At 45.1% G+C, this 11,387-nt stretch overlaps 2 protein-coding genes across 2 annotated transcripts; both read left to right on the forward strand.

The window, feature by feature from the left end:
- Window positions 1-662: 662 nt before the first annotated feature.
- On the forward strand, window positions 663-872 carry PpBr36_11384 (uncharacterized protein; the record flags this gene model as incomplete). The annotated part of the gene is made up of 1 exon (XM_029898486.1): window positions 663-872. The coding sequence occupies one exon, from the start codon at window positions 663-665 to the stop codon at window positions 870-872; it is 210 nt and encodes a 69-aa protein (XP_029743265.1).
- A 5,071-nt stretch (window positions 873-5,943) lies between these two features.
- PpBr36_11385 (uncharacterized protein) lies at window positions 5,944-6,392 on the forward strand (the record flags this gene model as incomplete). The annotated part of the gene is made up of 2 exons (XM_029898487.1): window positions 5,944-6,212; window positions 6,305-6,392. The coding sequence occupies 2 exons, from the start codon at window positions 5,944-5,946 to the stop codon at window positions 6,390-6,392; spliced, it is 357 nt and encodes a 118-aa protein (XP_029743264.1).
- Window positions 6,393-11,387: the final 4,995 nt, after the last annotated feature.

Raw genomic sequence — 11,387 nt, forward strand, 5'->3', positions numbered from 1 at the left:
ATCTGGAGTTAGTGGACCCTTTGTCCGATCCCTGGCTCGGCCTGGAGCCGAGTCGTGATTCTGAGGGTAGGTTTGGGGGCCTGGTCCTCACAGTTGTAATGTTTAAACCTAATGTGTCCCTTGCTTTTTAAAGTGCACGACAAAGGCATCATTTATTACATACTTTGTTCATGCACTTTATGACTAATTATGGTTGTCACTTTTTATAGAATATAGTTCCTCGGTTGGACAATTATAACGTGGATGTACAGTATGTGGGCTAGGACAGTATGTGGGCCATGTTAAGAATTATATGCGACGTCAGTTGAAATGCTAACAGCCAATTCCCGTTTTATTTCCATGTGTTAACACTTGAGTTAACGCCGCATATATTTCTTAACATTGGCCCACATACTGTCCTGGCCCACATACTGTACATCCACGTTACCGGTAAAACCTTGTTGGTATTCTGGAAAAAAATGTGTATAAAGAGCAGCCAGGAGTTTTGGAGGAACTCTGCCATTCATAATTTTCTAACCAAGCTATTATCACACGAGAAAATATTCATCCATCTTTACAAAAAAATTACCTTTGACCTTTTTGCATTGCGCATTGCAAGCGTAAATATGTCTATTGATTTTAAATACCCCGGTCCCGAGGGCCACAACTACGGAAACTGCTTCATGACGCTATTCAAACCTGATAAGACGCCTGTCAAAATGGCCGACCTATTCTCAACCGGTACAACGATTGTGAGGGTGCAGGGGGTGGATATAACTTTTCATGTGGATGAAAATTGTCGCGCGACAAAGACGCACGGGGAGTTTCCCGAGGGCCTTTATATACAAGTAGGAAGGAAGGAGGGTATGCAATATCTTAGCAGACTTACATAACGTGGTTCATCAGGACCCGGGCCATATCAGGACCCGGGCCATTTAGAATGCATACAAAATACGTCAGTGCATAACCGTGCACTTTTTTCACTTTTGTTAACCACATCTCCAAACTTTCAAATCAAGCTTATCGAACTTTACTTTACTAAATAAATTTTTTTCGAATTTTTATATGCTGTATTAGGTGCGCTACAAAAGCACTGTGCAACTTACTGTGCAAAATAAACAAATATTTAATTTTCATCGTAATTTTAAATCGTATAACGTGGTTGTACAGTACCCTGCGCAGGACAGTACCCTGCGCACTTTTCTTGCACCACACCACCTTCAACTTTAACACACGTTTTTTCCACAACGCAAAATGCCACCTACTATAAATGAATCACGGATTATTTTGGCTATTGAAGCTATTCGATCAAACACAAAATTAAGCTGCCGAGCCGCTGCAAAAGCTTACAATGTACCCGAATCAACATTACGCAACAGAATGAAAGGCGTAGTTTCTCTAGCCGACCGTCGACCAAGTGCTAAGAATTTGACGGAAAGCGAAGAGGAGGTGATTGTCCAATATGTATTGGATCTAGATTTACGAGGGTTTCCGCCTCAGATCGTTGACGTGGCCGCATTGGCCGACCATATCCTCGCTGCGCGGAACGCGCGACCGGTTGGGACTCGCTGGGCGAATCGCTTCGTCCAGCGACGCACAGAACTAAAGACGCGTTTCTCTCGCGCTTACGACTTCCAAAGGGCTTTATGCGAAGATCCTGACGCGTTAAACGCGTGGTTTCGATTGGTGGCCCATATGAAGGCCAAATATAGTATCCAAGATTGCGACATTTACAACTTCGACGAAACCGGTTTTATGATGGGCTATATTTGCGGCGGAATGGTCGTAACCGGGTCTGAAAGACGCGGAAAAAGCAAAAAAGTACAGCCTAGCAATCGAGAATGGGTGACTGCAATCTGCTGCATCAGTGGCGACGGTTACGATGTGCCCTCATATCTCATCGTTAAAGGCGTCCATCATCTCGCGAATTAGTATACAGAAGGCGGTCTTCCCGCAACTTGGCGTATTAAAACTACCCCCAATGGATGGAAAAATAACGAAACTGGCCTCGATTGGATTCAGCATTTCGACAAACATACAAAATCGCGGACAAAAGGCGTATATCGGATGTTAATACTCGATGGGCATGCCAGTCACCAATCCCCTGAATTCGAGGGCTATTGCAAACATCGTAACATTGTTCCGCTTTGCTTACCTGCTCATTCATCTCACCTAACTCAACCACTTGACGTCGGAGTGTTTAGCGTCCTTAAACGGGCGTACGGTCAAGAAATTAACGATTTTATCCGGGCCCATATTAACAATATTAGCAAAATCGACTTCTTTTTGGCTTTTGCAGCGGCCTACAAAAAGTCTATAACAAAAGAAAACATAGCTGGGGGTTTTCGAGGAGCTGGAATTATTCCCCATAACCCGGAAACGGTTATATCTAAACTGGATGTTAAACTACGGACGCCTTCACCCAAAGAGCCTGCTTTTCCCACCACCGAATCTTGGGTTTCTCAAACGCCGCATAACCCGACAGAAGCTATTTGTCAATCAACGCTTGTTAAAACTCGAATTGGCCGTCACCAAAATAGCTCTCCTACACCAATTTTTGAAGCTGTAAAGCAGTTGGCAAAAGGATTAGAGTCAATTGCTCATCGAACTACACTTCTTGAAGCAGAGAACCACAGCCTTCGGAAGGCTAACGAAACGCTTAGCAAGCGACGCAGGGCCAAAAAAAACACGTGTCCGCGAAGGAGGGTCATCTACGGTACAAGAGATTCAAAATTTGTTGCAATTGAAGAACGAAAATGGTTCGATACAGGAGCAAGAAGGTGAAAATGGGGAAGGAAATAGTGCGCAACATGCCACCAAACGGCGCTGTGGCAACTGCGGTAACACCAGACATAATTCGCGCACCTGTCAGGAGGATGAAGAAATGTTTGATGTATATAGTTCCGATTGCATTGAGGTCAAATAAGCAACGCTGGCGTTGTAATTCAGGTTGGAAATAAACGCGTTTTGAAAAGTGATCCGGGTCATGTCCTGATCCGGGTCATGTACATCCACGTTATTCGAATAGAATCGCCTGTTGGAATAGAGGGAATCGCGGTCAATTTAACAATAGAGCGATGAATCACGTGCAATGCCGCACAAGCCAGTCGCACGTGACTCACCCGCCCATTTGCGGGTATAAGACGGAAGGACGTTCAGAAGCTCACCTTTAGACAGTTTCATAGAACATGCACAATTAAAAATTTTATATCCGTATAACAACGTTCTGTTGATCGATCGACATTACGAACGGCCTATCAACATCGCCACTATATTGTAGCCTTGTCTCTTTGGGATCGCTTTCGTGCCAGTGGCCATCAAGGGGTACCCGATGTTAAGGCAAGGAAGTTTACAATAGTGGCATGGCGGTGGAATCTAGGTCCGGCCTGAATATTCCTGTGACGTTGGTAAGAGTCCCTTTACCCACGTAATTAATATGATTCTGTGGGCCATATCGGTTTTTAAGGCTTTAGTCATATTCAATTGCACAAAAATAGACCAACCAGTCATGCTGTAGGTGTTCGAAGCTTCCGAAAGTAGTTACATGGGTAAAGGCCCACGCAAAATCTTGTTTGAAAATGAGGTGATTTTGGATTAACTATACATCAATATTTACGTAATAAACCTTGTCGTAATTTGGACTGAACTTGAGATAGGTGTACAGGAGTGCATCAATGGTTTTATTAAAGCATTTCTAAATTGCCAGGGTATCAATAAACCACGCGAATAGCAAATACTTATCGATATTACCTTTTATTACACCTAACGTGGATGTACATGACCCGGATCAGGACATGACCCGGATCACTTTTCAAAACGCGTTTATTTCCAACCTGAATTACAACGCCAGCGTTGCTTATTTGACCTCAATGCAATCGGAACTATATACATCAAACATTTCTTCATCCTCCTGACAGGTGCGCGAATTATGTCCGGTATTACCGCAGTTGCTACAGCGCCGTTTGGTGGCATGTTGCGCATTATTTCCTTCCCCATTTTCACCTTCTTGCTCCTGTATCGAACCATTATCGTTTTTCAATTGCAACAAATTTTAAATCTTTTATACCGTAGATGATCCTCCTTCGCGGACACGTGTTTTTTTGGCCCTGCGTCGTTTGCTAAACGTTTCGTTGGCCTTCCGAAGGCTGTGGTTTTCTGCTTTAAGAAGTGTAGTTCGATAAGCAATTGACTTTAATCCTTTTGCCAACTGCTTTACAGCTTTAAAAATTGGTGTAGGAAAGCTATTTTGGTGACGGCCAATTCGAATTTTAACAAGCGTTGATTGACAAATAGCTTCTGTCGGGTTATGCGGCGTTTGAAAAACCCAAGATTCGGTGGTGGGAAAAGTAGGCTTTTTGGGTGAAGGCGTCCGTAATTTAACATCCAGTTTAGATATAACCGTTTCCGGGTTATGGGGAATAATTCCAGCTCCTCGAAAGCCCCCAGCTATATTTTCTTTTGTTATAGACTTTTTGTAGGCCGCTGCAAAAGCCAAAAAGAAGTCGACTTTGCCGATATTAGTGATGTGGGCCCGGATAAAATCGTTGATTTTTTGACCGTACGCCCGCTTTAAAGCATTAAACACTCCGACGTCAAATGGTTGGGTAAAGTGAGATGAATAAGCAGGCAAGCAAAGCGGAATAATATTGTGATCTTTGCAATAGCTTTCGAATTCTGGCGATTGGTGGCTAGCATGCCCATCGAGTACCAACATCCGATATGCGCCTTTTGTCCGCGATTTTGTATGATGATCGAAATGCCGAACCCAATCCAGGCCTGTTTCGTTATCTGTCCATCCATTGGAAGTAGTTTTTATACGCCAAAATGCGGGAAGACCGCCCTCTGTATACCAATTCGCGAGATGGTGGACGCCTTTAACGATGAAATATGGGGGCACATCGTAACCGTCGCCACTAATACAGCAGATTGCAGTCGCCCATTCTCGATTGCCAGGCTGTACTTTTTTGCTTCTTCCGCGTCTTTCGGACCCGGTTACAACCATATGGCCGCAAATTTGACCCATTATAAAACCGGTTTCGTCGAAATTGTAAATGTCGCAGTCCTGGATGCCGTATTTGGCCTTTATATTGGCCACCAAACGAAACCACGCGTTTAACGCGTCAGAATTTTCGCAAAGAGCCCTTTGGAAATCATAGGCGCGAGAAAAACGCGTTTTTAGTTCTATGCGTCGTTGGATGAAGCGACTTGCCCAGCGAGTCCCGACTGGTCGCGCGTTCCGCGCAACGAGAATATGGTCGGCCATCGCGGCCACGTCAGCAATCTGGGGCGGAAATCCTCGGGAATCCAGGTCCAATATATATCGGACAATCACTTCCTCTTCGCTTTGCGTTAAAAGTTGATTGCCTGGCCGACGGTCGGCCAAAGAAGCGCGACCGTTCATTCGGGCGTGTAACGTAGAAAACGGTACATTATACCGTTTTGCCGCCGCTCGAATGCTAATTTTTGTAGCCGATCGAAGGTCTTTCAGCGCAAGATTGATTTGGGATTCACGGTTTGGCGATTCCATTGTTGGTGGTGGAAAAAACACGTGTCGAAATGAAAAGATGGTCAATGTCGGAAAAATGATCCGGGTCATGTCCTGATCCGGGTCATGTACATCCACGTTAATAAAAATGCCACACCTACCAAGCATGAACCAACAGTATGAAAAGATTTGATCAGATATTTTACAAAACTTATTTTGAACCTGATCCACGTTTCAATGATCAATACTATCATGTACAGTCTCATAAAATTGGTTATATAAGCCCGATACCTTCACTACACCAACTCGTTGGCAATTTCTCATCGCAAATTATATGGCGGTACTCTTATTTTACATCACGACGTTTAAGAAAGCCCATCAAACAAGCACCGTTACCTCGCATTCTCAATTATTAAGCCCATTTAAAGTTGAAGTCGACTGCCATGCACCTCGCGCAAATTGTTTTGGCTGCCGCCAACATGGCCCTTTTCCCGGTTACCAATGCCATGGGAGGGAAAAAAGTCCACCCGATTAACACAGAATCGACATTGAATGGCTGTTTGGTTACACTCCGCCAGCGTAGGAACGGTGGACCGGCTAATCACCCAGTTAGAAGCGAGGCAAGATGTATAAGACTCAATCAGTCGGTACACGTTGGCGGGCACCTAGTTACTGTCGGTGAACACTGTTACGATGTTACTGCCAACAATTTGCCTGCAAACTGGTATCCTCACGCTTTGCCCGCTGAGTGTGAGTAGGATTTTGGGGAGATTAAGCCTGTAACATTTCCACGCTTTATTTCCTAGACAGAGCCTAGATTCAGGAATAAAAGGCTGGCAGGGAAATATTCGAATGTGTTGTTATATACCGCAGCGACGACCATTGGGTCCTCACAGGGTCCCATCACGGACTTGCATCCAGCATGTGATAGCACCAGGCTTTTGCGCCTCGTGCGCGTATAGTTATCTAGCTTAAATCTTTGCAACGCCTCATGTATGTGTCACAAAAGCGATCCCAAAAAGACAAGGCTGCAATATAGGGGCGATTCTATTCGAGCATTAAAACATGACAGGATTTGACATTGTCTTGTAGCGGAATTAAAAGAACGATATGGTGGGTTCTATTACTAAGCTGCGCTGTTAAATTAGACGCCGTTGTAGCTCAAATGCTTTAGATCATGTGTCACGGCCAGGCATACATTGGAGAACCTCAGTGTATTAGGCGCTATTAACGAAAATTCTAAACTGAAGAGAAGAGAGAAATTACAATCAACGACGCGCTGGAGAGACGCGCTTAAACCTGGAGTTAGTGGACCCTTTGCAAACCCTGGGCTTAGCGTGGCTGGTGAGTGGAGTGGTGATTCTGAGGGTAGGTTTCGTAGCCTAATCCTCACACTTAACAAATTAACGGAATTCCAACAACCCCACTTCGGCCCTATATATTATGGACTATATGTAACGTGGTTTATCAATACCCTGGCCACATCAATACCCTGGCCACTTTTCCAACATGGACCACCTTTCAATTGCAATACGTGTTTCTTCCACCATCAACAATGGAATCTCTTAATCGCGAGGCGCAGATTTTACTTGCGCTAAACGAGCTTCGATCGAACAAAAAGCTTAGTTTCAGAAAGGCCGCAGTGATTTTTAATGTGCCTCGATCAACCCTCCAAGCCAGAATGAACGGCGTCGCTGCTTTAACCGACCGTCGGTCTGGACGCTTGAAATTAACGGAAAGCGAAGAAGAGGTGATTGTCCAATATATACTGGACCTGGATTCCCGAGGGTTTCCGCCTCAGATTGCTAATGTAGCCGCAATGGCCGACCAATTACTCGCTACGCGGAACGCGCAACCAGTCGGCAAACTATGGGCAAATCGTTTCGTCCAACGACGTACAGAGCTAAAAACGCGTTTTTCTCGCGCTTACGATTTTCAAAGAGCTTTATGCGAAGATCCTGACGCGTTAAACGCGTGGTTCCGATTGGTGGCCAATATGAAGGCCAAATACGGCATCCAAAACTGCGATATTTATAATTTCGACGAAACCGGCTTTATGATGGGCCAAATTTGCGGACATATGGTTGTAACTGGGTCAGAACAATGCGGAAAAAGAAAGAAAATACAGCCTGGCAATCGAGAATGGGTGACTGCAATCTGCTGCATCAGTGGCGACGGTTACGATGTGCCCTCATATCTCATCGTTAAAGGCGTCCATCATCTCGCGAATTAGTATACAGAAGGCGGTCTTCCCGCAACTTGGCGTATTAAAACTACCCCCAATGGGTGGACAAATAACGAAATAGGCTTGGATTGGGTTCGGCATTTCGACAACCACACAAAATCGCGGACAAAAGGCGCATATCGGATGTTAGTGCTCGATGGGCATGCCAGTCACCAATCGCCGGAATTCGAAAGCTATTGCAAAGATCACAACATTATTCCTCTTTGCCTGCCTGCTCATTCATCTCACCTAACTCAGCCACTTGATGTCGGAGTGTTTAGCGTTCTTAAACGGGCGTATGGACAAGAAATCAACGATTTTATCCGGGCCCACATCACCAACATCAGCAAAGTCGAGTTTTTTTTGGCATTTGTAACAGCTTACAAAAATTCGGTGACGAAAGAAAATATGGCCGGGGGTTTTCGAGGAGCCGGGATTATCCCTTATAACCCGGAAACGGTTATATCTAAATTGGATATAAAATTACGAACGCCGTCACCCAAAGAGCTTGTTTTTTCCAATATCCATACCTGGGTCTCTCAAACACCGCACAATCCGACAGAAGCGATTTGTCAGTCGACGCTTGTAAAAACTCGTATTAACGGTCATCAAGGAAGCTCGCCAACGCCTATATTCGATGCTGTAAAGCAGTTGGCGAAAGGTATGGACGCACTTGCGCACAAACATACCCTTCTCGAAGCAGAAGTCCGCAGCCTTCGGACAGCCAACGAAACGCTTAGCAAACGACGCAGGGCTAAAAGAACACGTGTTCGCGAAGGAGGGTCATCTACTATACAAAAGGTGCAAAATTTGTTACAGTTGAACACTGGGGATAGTCCGGTACAGGAGGGGGAAGATGAAAATGGAGAGGGGAACAAAACGCGGCGGGGGACCAAACGGCGCTGCGGCAACTGCGGAAAGACAGGACACAATGCACGCACCTGTCAGGAGAATGAAGAAATATCCAATTTATATACTTCCGATTGTATTGAGGTTAATTGAACAACGCTGGCGTTGCACATGAAGTTGGGAGTTGGTCCATGTTGGAAAAGTGGCCAGGGTATTGATGTGGCCAGGGTATTGATAAACCACGTTAAGAAGTAGAAGTGAATAGATAGATGATTAGCCAGCCTGCGGATGACGGGAGGAAGAAAATGTTGGATTTCAGGGGCGAGCAAAGCCATTTTTATAGTTAATCAAAATTTCACAAGACGCTCTGAACCTTTTCCCAACCAAAGATTGTGCGGGCCAGTCTCGCCCCAGTACGTGACAGCTACCCAGGCCCCCGGGGGCGGTATCATTGGCAAGCATACGACACCATCACGTTGTACCGCTGAGTTGGTCGTTGGGTCAAAGGCCCATCGAGTCAGGCCAAACCCCTCAAAACAGTACCCGGACAAAGTTGCAACTGTTGCACCTGTCCAGGTCCTACAGAATCGGTGCACTACCAGTAGTACTTGGGTGCCCGGGAACAAGTTTGTTCAGGTAAAAAATCAAGCTTGTGCAGATTTCGAGACAGATGGCAAGGGTCGCAACGTAGCACGTACTATGCTAAATATCACGTATTGTCCAGATACAAAATGACAAATTCTAACCATCCTTGACTTGAGTCGCAACTCTGTCAACTCATTTGCCTCACTGCGAACCGCTAGAGAAAAAGTGGCAAATGGTCAACTCTGACCTTATACTCCAAGAACCAAATTATGATGGTAAGACAAACGCAAAATTTTAACATCAAAGACCGGTCTAAGGACCAGTTCCCCACAAGTAGAAGCCAAATAATAACAACTGCAAACAATCACATAGAAAAGTAAAAAGTGCGTGGTAAAGCTGATACCTTCCTTGCAGCTCATGATCCAACCAGCTCCGAGAAAGTTGAACGAGCGGATACGTGGTGAATCCAAAGAGTCTAGTCTAGACTACCTATCCTTTTGCTCCTCTCAAAATCCAAAACGTAGACATCCCAGCGCGCATCTTGCTGAATTTGGCTAGATCTAGCAATTAAGCTAGGTGGGGACTGAAATTAAGCTTTTTGCACATTGCTTGCTTGCGTTTCATCCGGTCACGCAGCGAAAGCTGGCAGGGACCAATAGACCATGAACATGGTCCAAATCTTTTCTTTCCGCCACAAAATTTCAATCACAACATTATCGCTGTTCAATACTGTGAGCTAATTCGGTCCCGTCGAATCAGAAACTGGATAGTGTTCTCCCAAAAGACCAAGGCAATCTATCTCCGAGGATCAGGCGATTCTGCTTCGATGGCACCGCCGTAAAGTGTATCACAGCGGGATATTTGTCGTGGGAGAGACATTTTTGCTCGTCCCAAATGCATCTCCTCCAGTTCATCTTAATGTACTTTGTCTCGCAATAACTACAAACATCCAAGAAAGTAACATTGTATTTGATCTTATACAAAAGACGATACAATTGTCCGACTGCCACTAAGCAATTCAGGGGATCGGATGGCACCCTCAGCCACTAGGACGAGCACAAAAAAAGACACGAACTGCTACAGTTGCTAACGAATTTGACCGGAGTTAGACATTTAGCAGAAAAACATCAACGAATCCAGCAACGCAGCCATTTAGTTGTTATCTGCCTAGGTGGCTGTTACGACCAGAGGGTTGGGCCGGCGCCCGCGCCCCATATAGCTGGCTCGCACTCGTATTTCAACCAATCTTGCATCCAGAGTACGTCGCCAGGGTAAGACGTTTAGGATAAATAGCTTTAAAATTCGATCGTTTATTACGTCCTTGGGTTATACCTACCTCCTTACTCTCTTTATTAGCGCGAAAATACTACGGAATCTGGCTTAGGCCTAAAGCTTGGTACTTAAAATAATACTAGGTTACGAGATAGGGCGGGGGCATGGTTTGTTAATCCTACCACTATAGTAGATAATTACATGTTTAGTCCAGGCAAACCCTGTATATTTGAAGTTGAATGGTTTGGTTTGTTTCCAAATGGCCGCATATTTCACAGTCTTCTGCAGACCGAAACGGGTATTCGCCGATGCTTCGTATCCACCCCGCTCCTGTTTGCGGTGAAGCGTCTACTTTACAACGCATACCAAACCTTATAATTACAGGACTTTGCATACCCGCGGCAGCGTCCTCGGGGTACGTAATGATAGGCATATTAAGCTAAATTTTCCCGAATCAAGTTTGCACAACTTACAAGCTTTGTGACAAATAGAACTTGATCGCCGAAAAATAAACTGGGGAAACTATCTGCCAGGTTATAGGATAAGTGTTCGAGCGATTGTCGGTGTGGTTTGGGGTGCGGTCAGGGGCTACTCGGCATTAATTGTGGGATTCGAACCGCCCCTATTCGTCAAAATAAATGTTAAAAAGGGAAAAGAATCATGCTGCCTAAATTACATAATAGCCACATAGGTACGTATAAATGTTACTGCCTAATCCTTCGGGTATTATGGCCCCAGTTGTAAGGGTCAGGCCCCAAACCTACCCAAACCTACCATTAAAATCACGACTCCACCACGCCAGTTACGCAGCCGGCAGGCTTAACCAGGCTTAACCTGGGGTAGTACAAAAAACTTCACTGACCCGACTTCAAACGCGCCTCTAGCCGATCGTTTATTGGTAACGTGGTTCATCAGGACCCCGGACATATCAGGACCCCGGACATTTTTCAACCCAGTTTCATCCTTTATTTTCCACACGTGTTCTTTCCCCCA

This window comes from Pyricularia pennisetigena (genome assembly GCF_004337985.1).
Source record: "Pyricularia pennisetigena strain Br36 chromosome Unknown Pyricularia_pennisetigena_Br36_Scf_19, whole genome shotgun sequence".
Lineage (NCBI taxonomy): Eukaryota > Fungi > Ascomycota > Sordariomycetes > Magnaporthales > Pyriculariaceae > Pyricularia > Pyricularia pennisetigena.